This window comes from Coregonus lavaretus (genome assembly GCF_964263955.1).
Source record: "Coregonus lavaretus genome assembly, chromosome: 11".
Classification (NCBI taxonomy): domain Eukaryota; kingdom Metazoa; phylum Chordata; class Actinopteri; order Salmoniformes; family Salmonidae; genus Coregonus; species Coregonus lavaretus.
Genome location: NC_139998.1, coordinates 8,002,652 through 8,018,269, shown reverse-complemented (window position 1 = coordinate 8,018,269; position 15,618 = coordinate 8,002,652). Strand labels below are relative to the sequence as shown.

At 40.7% G+C, this 15,618-nt stretch overlaps 1 protein-coding gene across 1 annotated transcript; it reads right to left on the bottom strand.

The window, feature by feature from the left end:
• Positions 1-392: 392 nt before the first annotated feature.
• Positions 393-14,845, bottom strand: LOC311136834 (G1/S-specific cyclin-D1-like). The gene is made up of 5 exons (XM_084171122.1): positions 14,264-14,845; positions 12,841-13,056; positions 12,296-12,455; positions 9,487-9,635; positions 393-2,764 (listed from the first exon to the last, which is right to left on the bottom strand). The coding sequence occupies exons 1-5, from the start codon at positions 14,459-14,461 to the stop codon at positions 2,609-2,611; spliced, it is 879 nt and encodes a 292-aa protein (XP_084027248.1). The 5' UTR covers positions 14,462-14,845; the 3' UTR covers positions 393-2,608.
• Positions 14,846-15,618: the final 773 nt, after the last annotated feature.

Sequence of the window (15,618 nt, the reverse complement as noted above, 5' to 3'; positions counted from 1 at the left end):
TTATAAATATATATATATATATATATATATATATATATATATATATAAGGGCCATCAATGGCCTAATGGGGGGATAGTCTCTTTTAATGAAACAGCTTAAAAAGGAGTTATAAAGGTGTTTTAAACTAGTTATAACAACTTTCTAACATCAGGTTGGTTGTTATGTCACCAGGTTCAATCAATGCTTTCTACTAGCTCCCTGAAGGACCCATTTGGATAATGGTATTAATGCATTTCATTTTCAAATTTTCAAAATGGACAGACAAATAAAAAAGATACAGTCAGAATTAAAGTAAAACTCAGACGAAATAAACAGATATTTTTGTCTGTAGCATGAGGTATAGTGAAGGAAACAGGAGCTCTCTTTTTTACTTTTTCTTTTTTTCTTTTTTGGAACAGAGCAGAAATCATAAAACATTGTAAAAAAAAAAATCTGATCACATACCAATACACTACGAATGACAATTTCAATAATATCATAATTTTCTATGAGAAATTCTATTACATGGCAGTATATTGACATTTTACTAATACAAATATCCACAAAATAGCAGCAAACACTTTGATAAGAGAAAAAAAGGATTGTTTTTCTTTTCGTTTTCATTTAATTTAAAGTCATGAAACTTTGCTGGGAAAATTCCTCCATAGCAGCTTGTTATAAGGAGTGTTTACATATTGTTTTCTGTCACTGTACAATCAAACCGTTTGCCCACATACCTTATGCCCCCCCCATCACTCCCATCGCAACCCCATAGCAACCAGTTATTTCTTCCAGCTTCATCCTCCACTGATTTAAAACAATACGCAAAAGACATCTTTGAATTTGTGCAAAATGATCTAAAAGCCTTTTCAATTTTCATTTGATGACAGGGGAAGATTTGAGACATTCCTCTTTTGAATTCTAGTTTTTCCTTAACAATCAGTACACTAAGCCAATGCAATGATTTCAAAGTAATACTTTGAGTGTACTTTTACTTCACATGCCTTTCAAAGTAGGGCCATAATGTTGTATTTTGGATGATATTACACATATTTGTAAAAAATAAAATTGCAACTCTGAATTGAATGGTTTGAAATATTTACATATATGAAATAGCCTTCTGTTATCATGATCCACACTGGCCTTGGAAAGAGAATATTTTGCAATAAATAGTTCTTAGTGTAACTATAAATTACAAGCCTCAGATGCAATTCAAGCAGTTAGAAAAGTCTGTCATCAATTGTCATGAGGAGAATAGATAGATAGGTGCCTTCTTGCGAGGATGGCACCACCATCTTTCACTGTCTTTACTACTAAGATGTCAGAAAGATGGGGTCCAGGTATTTTAGCTAGAGAAATATGTTCTGCCATTCCCACATAACACCATGTTTAGAAACACTCTACATCCCAGAGGCTGACGTTGTTCCCAAACCATTCCATTATGTTTAGTCATGTCCCATATGGTTATTCTCAAAATAGGCAGTAAGGAGTTATTGACCCAAAGTGCTTTTTCGATGGAATGGTTTTAGAAAGTAAGACAGAGTTACAATTTGATAAAGACTGTGGACTACGTTAGCTTACATAGAGAGAGCATACAGGACAGCTAGCTAATCATTCTGTAGCAGAATACAATGTTGCAAGCATTCAGTATAATAGAATCTAGACTTCTTCCTGCAGATATTTTGAAGTAGCTGTACTTCACTGGTTAGCTTGCTGTCTCCGGAAAGCAGTGTGTTAGCAGTTAGGACAGAAGCCTAGGTAATCCACAGACCTCTGATGACAATTGAATAAGGGCTCTGTTCAATTAGTATCGCTGAAGCGTTACAGATTGCCCGATAGAAATGTAAAGGTAATTTCTGATTAAGCCGACATATGCAGAGTTTACAGTTAATGCAGTCTCCGCTAACGCGGGAACAGAGCCTTTAAATTTCAATCATGTCGTAATGCTGAACTTCCGCGATACGGATTGAATAGAGCCCTAAGTATGCTAAACAAAATAACATTGTATGGTTACATTCTCCATAAAAAAGAGGAGATTAGAGATTGATTTTCAAAAGAATATCTCGAAATTGGTTAAATGTTGAGGCAAGCATGGCCACGCCAAACTAACCAGGGACAACAAAAACTCCCCTCCATTAGAAACGGGTTTACCATACCATAAAACGGCTATGTCATCAAACAACTCAGTACTAGCTTCTTATGTGAGAAATTGCAGGTGTATCATGCTCAATCTGTCCAACACAAAAATACCTAGTTCATTATTCTCTATTCTGTTGTACATACAGCACTACATTTATTTTTATTTTTTCTTATTCAAGTTTGTTTTGTCTAAAATACATAACGGGAACCATGCCCAATTGATGCTGCCTCAAACCAGTGAGGGGACAGAGAGCAAGCGTAGGAATGAAGCCCTGGCTGATCCCTTACAACATCTGTTAGGAGCCAGACAGGACGTTCAGGCCAGGCCAGACCCTATGCTACGAGCACAGGTGTGTGAGTAGGTGAGAGCGCAGTCAGCGGGAGCGGTGCTGCTGAGACAGTGTCAATCAGCGCGTCCTCTTCTCTCCCCAAAGCCCTATCCTCCATCCATGGCCTCTGCTTGGTGAGCACCAGACAAGACTGTCCAACTCAGATGTTCACATCTCTCACGTCCGTTGGTGTGCACGACAGGTCGACCTCCTCATCCATGCTCTTGGTGTCCGTGGAAACAGTGTGTTGTTGTGCCTGACGGAGACTGGTCTCCAATAAGGACTCGATCTGTTCTTGACACGCCCGTAGACAGTCCTGCAGAGGGGGGAGAGAGACGCATTGTTAGTGATGAGATAAGGACTAGTGTTGGCTAGTCTCTCAGCAATGAGCACAACTTACAGTCATGGACATTTGTCTAACAGGTGGCCTTTTTGTCTGCCTTCTAAAATAAATCTTCAAAACCATCTGAACAATCTGAAAACACATGCAGTATTAGAATGGTATGACCATGGTACCAATGGTATACTGTGTAGGCTTTAAGGAGTAGTGACAACACACAGCACCACAGAGGCAGAGTTGCACTCTAGTGGGAAGGGCTGTGACTGTGTGAGGATTAGGCGGAAGATAATACATCCAGAAAGACTGGAAACCCAATCTGCTAGCACCAATTCCTGTTCCCAAAACAATAGGAGCTAAAGCAATTCATTGGGTGAAGGATAAGTGGGGCAGACCCTCAGTCAGGTGGTGGAAAGAGAGCCCCAGGGACATAATTCTAATGATTACGGTTCTTATTACCTGGATCATAGAGACCTGTAGAAACTAGAGCCAGACCAGTGGGTGAGGAAGGTTTCAGAAGTTATGTTACAACTATGCAATACTTAGATATTACCCTTTGATTAAAATAATAACAATACACTGAACAAAAATATAAATGCAACATGTAAAGTCCAGACATTTTCCATTCGCACAAAAGGCGTATTTCTCTCAAATTTTGTGAACAAATTTGTTTACATCCCTGTTAGTGAGCATTTCTCCTTTGCCAAGAAAATTCATCCATCTGACAGGTGTGGCATATCAAGAAGCTGATTAAACAGCATGATCATTACACAGGTGCACCTTGTGCTGGGGACAATAAAAGGCCACTCTAAAATGTGCAACTCTGTCACAAAACACAATGCCACAGATGTCTAATGTTTTGAGGGAGTGTGCAATTGGCATGCTGACTGCAGGAATGTCCACCAGAGCTGTTGCCAGAGAATGTAATGTTCATTTCATAAGCCGCCAACGTCGTTTTAGAGAATTTGGCAGTACTTCCACCCGGCCTCACAACTGCAGACCACGTGTATGGCGTCGTGTGGGCAAGTGGTTTGCTGTTGTCAACATTGTCAACAAAGTGCCCTATTGTGGCTGTGGGGTTATGGTATGGGCAGGCCTAAACTACGGACAACGAACACAATTGCATTTTATCTATGTCAATTTGAATGCACAGAAATACTGTGACAAGATCCTGAGGCCCATTGTGAGACCCATTTTTTAAAGGTATTTGTAACTAACAGATGCATACTGTATCTGTATTCCCAGTCATGTGAAATCCATAGATTAGGGCCTAATGAATTTATTTCAATTGAGTGATTTCCTCATATGAACTTTTTTATTTAATTTTCTTATTTACTTTTTTAGGGGGTAGATCAGCTTTAATATTGCACATAGATTGTAACTTCCATCAATTGAATTGTCTGCATCACTTCCAATCCCCCATATCTTATTTTTTTCTCTCGCAAATATATATATACAGTGGGGAGAACAAGTATTTGATACACTGCCGATTTTGCAGGTTTTCCTACTTACAAAGCATGTAGTGGTCTGTAATTTTTATCATAGGTACACTTCAACTGTGAGAGACGGAATCAAAACAAAAATCCATAAAATCATATTGTATGATTTTTAAGTAATTAATTTGCATTTTATTGCATGACATAAGTATTTGATCACCTACCAACCAGTAAGAATTCCGGCTCTCACAGACCTGTTAGTTTTTCTTTATGAAGCCCTCCTGTTCTCCACTCATTACCTGTATTAACTGCACCTGTTTGAACTCGTTACCTGTATAAAAGACACCTGTCCACACACTCAATCAAACAGACTCCAACCTCTCCACAATGGCCAAGACCAGAGAGCTGTGTAAGGACATCAGGGATAAAATTGTAGACCTGCACAAGGCTGGGATGGGCTACAGGACAATAGGCAAGCATCTTGGTGAGAAGGCAACAACTGTTGGCGCAATTATTAGAAAATGGAAGAAGTTCAAGATGACGGTCAATCATCGGTCTGGGGCTCCATGCAAGATCTCACCTCGTGGGGCATCAATGATCATGAGGAAGGTGAGGGATCAGCCCAGAACTACATGGCAGGACCTGGTCAATGACCTGAAAAGAGCTGGGACCACAGTCTCAAAGAAAACCATTAGTAACACACTACGCCGTCATGGATTAAAATCCTGCAGCGCACGCAAGGTCCCCCTGCTCAACCCAGCGCATGTCCAGGCCCATCTGAAGTTTGCCAATGATGATCTGGATGATCCAGAGGAGGAATGGGAGAAGGTCATGTGGTCTGATGAGACAAAAATAGAGCTTTTTGGTCTAAACCTCTCACCGTGTTTGGAGGAAGAAGAAGGATGAGTACAACCCCAAGAACACCATCCCAACCGTGAAGCATGGAGGTGGAAACATCATTCTTTGGGGATGCTTTTCTGCAACGGGGACAGGACGACTGCATCGTATTGAGGGGAGGATGGATGGGGCCATGTATCGCGAGATCTTGGCCAACAACCTCCTTCCCTCAGTAAGAGCATTGAAGATGGGTCGTGGCTGGGTCTTCCAGCATGACAATGACCCGAAACACACAGCCAGGGCAACTAAGGAGTGGGTCCGTAAGAAGCATCTCAAGGTCCTGGAGTGGCCTAGCCAGTCTCCAGACCTGAACCCAATAGAAAATCTTTGGAGGGAGCTGAAAGTCCGTATTGCCCAGCGACAGCCCCGAAACCTGAAGGATCTGGAGGTCTGTATGGAGGAGTGGGCCAAAATCCCTGCTACAGTGTGTGCAAACCTGGTCAAGACCTACAGGAAACGTATGATCTCTGTAATTGCAAACAAAGGTTTCTGTACCAAATATTAAGTTCTGCTTTTCTGATGTATCAAATACTTATGTCATGCAATAAAATGCAAATTAATTACTTAAAAATCATAAAATATGATTTTATGGATTTTTGTTTTAGATTCCGTCTCTCACAGTTGAAGTGTACCTATGATAAAAATTACAGACCTCTACATGCTTTGTAAGTAGGAAAACCTGCAAAATCGGCAGTGTATCAAATACTTGTTCTCCCCACTGTACATACATACATACATATCCTTTAAAAAAATATATTTCCCTTTATTACTTTCCAACCCCACCAACACTTCCCAACATTTACATTTTTCATACTGGCCCCCCGTGGGAAACAGACCCACATCCCTGCCGGCCAAACCCTCCCCTACCTTGGACGACGCTGGACCAATTGTGCGCCGCCCATGGGTCTCCCGGTAGCGGCCGGCTGCGACAGAGCCTGGACTCGAACCAGGATCTCTATTGGCACAGCTAGCACTGCGAAGAAGTGCCTTAGACCACTGCGCCACTCGGGAGTCCTTAATTGGAGTAAACTAGTGAACAACAACCCTTAGGCCTCTACTCCCATATGGCACTGCATCTCAGTGCTTGAGGTGTCACTACAGACCCCCTGGTTCGATTCCAGGCTGTATCACAACTGGCCGTGATTGGGAGTCCCATAGGGCGGCGCACAATTGGCCCAGCGTCATCTGGGTTTGGCCGGTGTAGGCCGTCATTGTAAATAAGAATTTGTTCTTAACTGACTTGCCTAGTAAAATAAATAAATACATACTATATAAATTTTATGGACACAGTCAATTTTATAATAATTCTATTTTGTTTGTTTTTACTCCTGAACTTCCTCTACCCTCAACCTCTCCGATCATTTTCATGATGTCCATCCGGCTTGCTTCTATACGCCATCTCTTTCTAACTGTGCTCTTTCACAAAAGCTCTCAACCTATAACCTATATACTTATTATGGACACAGTATGCTTTACATTAGTTATCTTGTTGTTATTAGTTGTTGTTAGTTGTTATTAGTCCCATCCTTCTGCTCCATTCAACACCTCCCATCTATCTCGTAACACCATCCCATATTGGATTTCTATTTGCCCCATATTTTTCAACTGTCCTGTGATGTTTCACAAAAGTTATGAACCCTTCTATTCTCATTGTTTCTACAGATTGTAAATTGAAAATAAACATTTTTGCTAAAAGTATTATTATATTATTGATCGATTGACTATGACTTTTCAGATCACCCAGTAGTGCTATCTGCAGGGTTAGCTCCAGGTAAATATTGCAATCCTTCAGCCATTCGTGGACCTGTGTCCAAAAACAAGCCACAAATGGACAGTACCAAAACAAATGATCTAATGATTCTGTCTCTTCGCAGCAAAATCTGCAGAGCTGGGAAGATTGTATCCCCCATATAAATAACATTCTATTGGTAGCAAGAATTTTGTATAATAATTTAAATTCTACGTTTTAAATCCGGCGTCGTTTTGCGTATCAGTTCATAAACACTATGCCATGGAATTGGTATGTCAAAAATCTCTTCCCAACTATTTTGCAATCTATATGGGATGGCCGTCAATCCTTTGGTCCTTAAATTAAACTGGTATACTTTTTTATTTATCACAATTTTCTTTAACCAATTATGTTCTTTAATGCAGGGTCGACAGACAAGTTCCTTACTTTTTCCCCCTTCCACTTTCCTCTTCCATTTTTGCGGTAATGCTGCAATTATTTGGTTGTAATTTTGGGTAGAGCATTTCCATACATTATACAATTCCATATGTTTTTGTTAGCTGCATGTGCGACATAACTCCACCAGTCCTACCTATAATATTATTTTTGAAGATTATACCTTTTTAAAACATTTTTTCAAAAAATAATGTTTTTTTATCAATTAGTATATATGGTTTTAACCACAATATTTGTTGCATTATTTGTTCTGTAGTTTCTGTAGGATTAAATTGAAATTGCAACCAACTTTCTATGGCTTGTTTTAGAAATAGTGATATTTGGGAGATTATTTCCTTTTCAAATAATGAAAGTGAGAGGTTGTAATCTGAATAAAAGGAAAAAGGCCATTCTTTTTTAGAGACAATTTTACTAATTAGCTAGAGAACCAGTATGGATTTAAGTATAACTTTTGTATGACTGAAGCTTTTAGTAATAGGTCTAATGCTTTAATATTTAATAATTTCTGTCATCCGAATTCATATTCATTATATAAATAGGCTCGTTTAATTTTGTCTGGCTTGCCATTCCAAATAAAATTGAATATTTTTTTCTCATATAATTACAAAAACTGTTCGCTAGGCATAGGCAAGACCATAAGCAAATAAGCAAATAGGTATACTGGGATAATACTAAAGAGTTAATCAGGGTGATTTTTCCACAAATAGACAGGTATTTACCTTTCATGGTAGCAAGATCTTATCTATTTTTGCTAACTTTCTATTAAAATGTATTGGAGTGAGATCATATATTTCATTTGGGATATGGATTCCGAGTATATCCACATCACCATCAGACCATTTTATTGGTAAACGACATGTTATGAACTGTAACTTAGCACAATCTTTGAAATTGTTGCATGTTGCATTTATATTTTTGTTCAGTATAATAATAATAATAATATTTAAAAAGTAATTGGTGACATTCCATTGAAATAATGAGAGATTATGTACTAAATTATGACATTAGGGCTGAATTGTGTCCTGTGTTTGTTATGCGAATATACACAACTGACTTTGTAGTTGCAAGGAAAGTGCATTTATTCATGGCGCCGCTTTCTTTTTTTATTACTTTTTTCTTCCCCCTTTCCTTTTGGACTCCACAAGAGCCTTGCCTCCTGCATCAATGACAAAGGGGACAACGAGCGAGAACTTTTGCACGTCGTCGACTGCACTGGAGTGAGGGACTGTGCGCTCGCCTCTCATTTCCTGACCCATTCAGAGACAGGGTTTATGGCCTGGCTACCTGCTGCTCTACATCCCCTGTCTCTCAGATCTCTCTCTCTCTCCTCTCTAGTGCTTTTTGAGGTCGGTTCGGGTTCGGTTTGATTATTTTAAAAATTATAATTTTAGACTTCGGTTTCTCTTCTTTTTGTAAACATTAAATGCACTATGCATTATGGGGGTTGAATGCTGTAACAACAGAGAATAAAATAATGGTAGTGATTGCCCATCACTTATTAAGCATAATTTATTCACATTACTTTACTTTAACAAAATATTTTGTTTTATTTGATGACTTCACTACTTCATTCCAAGTCATCATCTCATCTCTATAGAGCTGCTGCCCATGCTGTCTAACAAAATCACTATTTTAGTTACTATTCAAAGTAAATAAGGCATACTTTTATGACTGCTGACTACCAACTATCAATCACTTAGATCATGTACTTTCAGGTAGAGATACCTTGCGAAGCAACTGCTCTCTATCCCTCTCAATCGCGCATTCTTCTGTCTCTTTACATAGCAGGTATAGCAGACATGAGTCGGTCATGGTCACGTGATGAGGTAACCCTGCCTGCGAACTTCAAAACCAGTCTCTGCCCTCGGCCCAAGAGGGAATTTCCCTAAGATGTTGGTTGCGCCCGTCGGAGACCCGGGTAACTGATATTTCGGGTTAATTCTCAGCACTACTCCTCTCTTGTTCTACTGTCACCCCCTCTCCCCCATGAGTTACCACATAGTGGAAGCAATCAGATCAATAAAAGGCTGGGAATCTGTGGAAGATAAAAGACGGGCAACCATTCCATATGCAAAGCTAGGCAGAATGGTTGCACGTTTGCTATATTAGGCTCTCTAGTCTCATTTCTAAGCTATATGTTTAATTTCAAAAATGTTGCATGAGACTGGGTTGTCCTTACATACCGGGTCACTTCTGATGACTTGGGACAGGAAGTCAGTGAGTTGCTGGGATGACAGTGCATCGTCCATGCTCTTCAGATTCAGCCCCTGGACAGCAGCCGCCACACTGCCCGCAGCGATCATTGACGGAGGGTTGGCAATGAATTTGACATCTGGTGGAGAAAAAAGGAAAAGAGAGAAAGATAAAAAAGAGAGAGAGAGAGAGAGAGAGAGAGAGAGAGAGAGAGAGAGAGAGAGAGAGAGAGAGAGAGAGAGAGAGAGAGAGAGAGGGAGGGGGTGAAAGAGAGAGAGGCAACAGGTCAAATTCCTGAAGCAAGGCATTTGATCCACAAACAATTCACACAACAACCTTGTTAATGGTGCAGCTCACTGGCTCCAGAGCTGCAGCTCAGGCCATTGACACGGGTGAGACAACAAGAGAGAGGCGACACCCTGGCAATGAGGGGTGAGACGGAGGTGTGGGGGAGGAAGAGAGGGGTGAGAGGAAGGAGGTGGGACGAGGGGGATGGGGCAGAATAATGTGGCACAACCAGATAATGGCAAGGCAGAGAGGAGAGAGAAACTGTGCGTCCAACAGAATCAGAACAGAGGCACCATGCTGACATGTGGCAGGATGCCCTGACTGCTACTGAGGAGCTATGCTGTAGGTCCCAGTCACTCTGCCCCCCCCCCCCCCCCCTCCCCCATTACATCGCTATACCATCATCCCCTCCTACTCTCTCTATCCTCGTCTTTCTATCCTCAAATTTGCATACATACAAAACTTTGTTAAGAGTAAAGAGGGGCAGATACAACAAATGACATAATCAAATAAGAGGTAAGACGTATTGCACTTGCTGGAATCTGATGTTGGTGATAAATGATCTATTCAGCCCAACAACTGCTTGATAATCACACAGAGAGAATGAGAGACAAGCTCATGAAATGCAGACGTATTCTCCCCAGACCCCCCCCCCCCCCCACCTTAAGCCCAAACCCCCATTCCCCTTCTCAACAGCCTCACTATGCAATAAATCACCCTTCAACCCGCTCTGGTTGGACCCCTCTCTGGAAAGATCATGTCTCACTTCCTCTTTTCAAGTGCTTAGAGAGACAATAAATCTACTCCAGGCAGGGGTGCTCACACACGCACCACATGTGCACACACGCACACACACACACACAAACAGAGGGGCTCCTCAGACGATGCACATTGTGTGAAACAACAGGTCTAATCACCAGGCTCAGACCATTAATTTTACCATATTAATTAGGGGGCCTCTCAGTCTAGGAGACGAGCCCCCTTTACACCCCCCCAACCCAATGGGTATGGGGCTGGGGCATCATTGTGAGTGAGCTCCCATTGCAAGGGCCTGCACCACAGAGAGCTTAGAGAGGAGGGTTGAGGAAGAGCGCTGCGAGATTAATTGAACTTGCATAAAGGCAAGCCAGAGAGCCATTATCCAGGCCCATATCCCCACTAGATCTACCCATTCCTAGACTCCCTATAAAAGAGAAAGGAAATAAATGCTTGCAACCCTCAAGATGAATGCAGGAATGCCAGCCAGCAGCTGCTCTAAAGGAAATATATAAAGCAAGAGACTCCACAGTCTCAGAAAAAAGTCAAATATAAAAGGGGATCATTTTCTTCTATGCTGGCAAGATGAAGGAAATAAATGAATTTCACAAAGGTGTATCAAAGACTATTAAAACACACCCCTTATACAAACCATGTTGCAGCAGGTCAGAACTCGTTAAGTGCCTTCCTTAGAGGTATTACTCAACACAAATAGCACGTACAGGATCTTCAACATGCTTTCACACACTCCCTAGTCTTCCCCTCCCTACATTATTCTGTTTGTCTATTCCTTCATACAATTGGAGTTCACTTTTGTAAGTGATCACCTGTTAAAATTTTCCGTTTTTCAAATCAAAGATATGACCTTGTTGTGTCACTCTTCATTCCATTCCCTTCCATTACCAAAAGAGAGGCCCGGACCTTCTTGCTCTCCGAACAGGACAGAGCCTAAGCCAACAGGCACATTCAATTTACTAAATTAAGCAGTAACTTCAAACAGCACGTTGAGTTAAGTCTTCCCCCTGACCTACCACAAGACAGAGGTGCTTCCTCTAACACAAATCAAATGTTGTTGAGGGGGGCCACTATGAAAAATTAAAAATAATGTATGCACTCACTAACTGTAAGTCGCTCTGGATAAGAGCGTCTGCTAAATGACTAAAATGTCAAATGTCAAATGGAAAGTAGTGCAGGTTGGAAACCTATAGAGCAGGACTTCTCTTCAATATCACCTTCTGTAAAACTCTGCCTGCTATTGGGTTCCAGGCCTTCTATTGTGCAATGCTAGAGCTTAGTCCAAAGGGTAGAAATTAGACAGTGTAACAGCAGCTACATCAAAGTATATTCCTCGAGCATTTACCCTGCTGCTCATATGTAAGCTTTGCAGGGCCTGTTCACAAATGAACACAACCTTTCTGGAATGTGTACAGCTTGTGATGTATTTAGCAGAACCGTCTACTCTACACCAAACCCCTTCACTTTACCAAACGCCAAGTCAAGTGGTTCAAATCAAGTTTAGGGCAAAAGATAATGGCATAACTGTTACACAAGTATGGGAGTTATCATGCCATTGACAAATATCAACTCAACCGCTTCCATTTGGAACCCCTCTTTACAGTAGTAATCCACATCAGAACATCTAAAACCCAGGGGACATGTAGACCTACAACATCCCTCTAAGTTAACAGCACTAAACAGAGACAGCAGAGCAGCAGTGTAACAATAGGCAGGTGGTGGTGGGACTCCCATGCATACCTGTAGCACAGAGAGCCACAAAGGTCTGGGCATGCTTGCACAGGATTTGCTTGGTGTCCTGATGGATGGGTAGTTTGGAGAGGAAGTGGTCTATGAAATCGTGCGGCGTCACTGAGGCTAGATCCCATTTCAGTTTGTTCAATACCAGTAGTTCCATTTGCTGTGGAGGAGATAGGAGAGAGAAAACATGTAGTAGGATACTGTGCAAGGGTTCAAGACACCAACACACCACTAGAGGGTGGGCATGCTCCACACAGGCCTATGCTCTGCCACTGTGCCAATGCCTTATCATGACAATCATTGATGTTAGGGGAAGTAGGTTTAAGACATTTTGTTATAGAATTTCAGTTATTTTCTAATTTAAAATGATTGATCTCCCAAAGTTAACTTTGGCTAAACTGAAAAGAATGCACTTACAAGAAATTATAGTTCTTATTATAGGCAGACTGTTTTAAAATAAGGAAGTAACACTACACTAAATTATACAATACCTCCTAAACATAATCTACATGTGTTGGTTATAACTAATGTGGAAGTCAAATTACCAGCAACTCGCCAGGCCGGATGGAATTGTCAGTGTATATGCACAACTTCTCAGCTGTTAGAGGAATGGTCTCCTTCATTTTAGACGCCAGAAACATGCATGTAGCTCCCAATAACTGTAGCCGAGTCTTCTTTGTGGGTTCAACAGACAAATATCTGTCCAAAAAATTCATAGCTAGGGGAAAAACCTCCTCTTCGCATTTCTGTTCCTCACAGACCTGGAATCAAAAGCAAAACCAAACATCAGTTAGGCTACACATCCAGTCTATAGGCCTATATCTACATAGTCTACAAAGCTATCAAAAATAACAAACAATAACACGAGTCATACATGAATGCATATAAGTGCATATTATGTGCCTGTAAAGGAGCTCTAAGACGTTTTGGATGTAAAAAACTGTTTTTAGAGACATTTCGCTCGTGCACACAAAGGTTGATCTCTCTGCAAGGCAAGCGCATTGCTTGCAGAGCCTTATTGTAGTTCGCCATATTTTCAACAAATATTTTTAAATATTTCAAAATTGTTTTAGAATGTAACATTAGCATGTAAACATTATTATACTTATATTTTATCGGACAAAAGTGTCATATTCCGAATATCTAAAAGAAAAATGTTCAAAATTAACTATATATTTAAACCACTATAGAAATTGGACAAGCAGCATGCGCACACATCTCATAACAGCATGTAACTTTCAAAATGAATTAAAAATATAATCTTCCACACCACGAAAACATTTTTACCCTGTTAATGTTAAGCAATTTATCTTCTTACATAATGTATCTTCTTACATAATGTGACAACTTTATTACATTCTCTCAAAGGGAATCGAAGCTATTAACCAATTTTAGAGGCGACCCTTTGAAACTCCCAAATCGACTTGGATTGTTCAGTTGCTTCAACTCTAAGAACAATTTTTAGTTTGCTTTATCAAGTGGTAACTTAACAATAGAAACAAAGTTCCAAATGCATCCGAGGTCAGTGACTACATGGAAAACAGCTGTGACATGGTTATTACACGTTTTAAACCACAAAGTAAACCACAAGAAAACAAAGAGGGCGAATACTGGCACTAGTGACTGCATACGTGTACATTGACATTAATTAAAGAGGATAATGATACTAAAGTGTAACATTTTGTTCCCTTGAATATAATCGAATAAAAAAATTGGCGTCATTTGCAGCATGTGTCAGGTAAAAATAAGGCTCAATGAGTCACACAGACAACCTCTAATGTAGTCCAAAGGGTAAGCTTTTGCTGGGTGAATAATGTGATAAACATGACATGAACAACACAAGACAAGCAATCTTTATAGTTGCATGGTAGTAATGTATTTTGCTTCTATTCCAAAGGGCATAGACCTGTGAGATGATTCGGATAATTTAATGTTATGGTTCTGTTAGAAAGGGTTTATTGCACAAACCTCCAGCATCCATGTAGAAACAATTCTCCTCATGCAGGGTACAATCTCTTTCTGTACACATTTGAAGTAGTTCGTTGCGGGGAGATAATTGTCTTCAGCTTTTAGCATAGTCTGCAGAACTCTATCGTTGAGCAGGTTCGAGTCTTGGTAAGCTCTCCGGATGGTCTCCACTTCACAGCACAGCAACTGGTGTTCCATTCCTTCGGCTTCGGCAGTTGCTTGAGCAATGAGAGAGACAGAGAGAGACTGAAAGAGAGTCTGAACTATTGCTTTCCCAAAAGTTCCGTGGATGTTGCTCTGCCTCTGTCTGCTGCGACTGCTTTGTCGAAGCTCTCAGGAGGCGACCAAACTCTGCTCAACTTTCCTCAATAAACTCCCCTCCCCTCCGCGCACTGGGGAAATGACGTGACTGTTGTTATGTATGTTGGTTATAGAGCAGATCAAAGGCAGCGTCGACCATGAGGGTGAGGGAGAGAGAGAGTCCCAAAAAGAGAGGCCCGCCTCAGAGAGGGGGCACGTTTTAGAACGCTATTCCACATAAATGTATAGTCCCTTCCCATCGCCGCCAGCGTATGGGCTATTGGAAGTGGGCGGTCTCAGGTCCGTTTCTGGAGGCAGTAGGCTAGGTGAGGGTCTGATTGCAGCTACTGCGCGGTACCAGTGGGGGAAGCAGAGATGCTCGGTGGCTGGACTGGAAGACTCATGTAGATTTTATTGTTTGTGTGGCCTCTTTTTCACAAATGAAAGCTTCCGAGTGGCGCAGCGGTCTAAGGCACGGTATCTCAGTGCTATACGTATCTCTACAGATCTTGGTTCGATCCCAGGCTGTATCTCAATCCGAACGTAATTGGGAGTCCCATAGAGCGGCGCACAATTGGTCTGGGATAGGCGGTCATTGTAAATAACAATTATTTCTTAACTGACTTGCCTATTTAAATAGGAATGCTAATATTTATTTTAATATCTGAATCTGCAAAAAAAGACCTTAAACAAATGTTATTTGCTTATAAATACACCAGCCACAAAACCAATGAAAGCGCCAAAATAATATATTGTAACTAGGCTAAATGGCAATAATCAGGACTAGACAAACTATTAAACTAAATGAAAACAAATGTCAATGAAAACTAAAGTAAGAAATAGTAAGGAAACCAAAATAGAAAACTTCACACAGCGAAATAGTGTTTTCCCTTTTAGTCTGAGAATTACAGTAAAAAATATTCAGAGTCCACTTCATGTTTACATTTAGGTCATTCAACAGATGCTCTTATAGTTCCTGGTGTGAATCGAAGCCAGGACCCTGGTGTTGCAAGTGCCATGCTCTACCAGCTGAGCCACTCATTTACATTTTAATC

Coding starts and splice junctions, on each gene's coding strand:
- LOC311136834 (XM_084171122.1), bottom strand. CDS start 14,461: ATGGAACACCAGTTGCTGTGCTGTGAAGTGGAGACCATCCGGAGAGCT. Junction 13,057..14,263: donor TTTCTACATGGATGCTGGAG/GTTTGTGCAATA, acceptor TTTTGATTCCAG/GTCTGTGAGGAACAGAAATG. Junction 2,765..9,486: donor AAGTCATCAGAAGTGACCCG/GTATGTAAGGAC, acceptor CCCCCTCTGCAG/GACTGTCTACGGGCGTGTCA.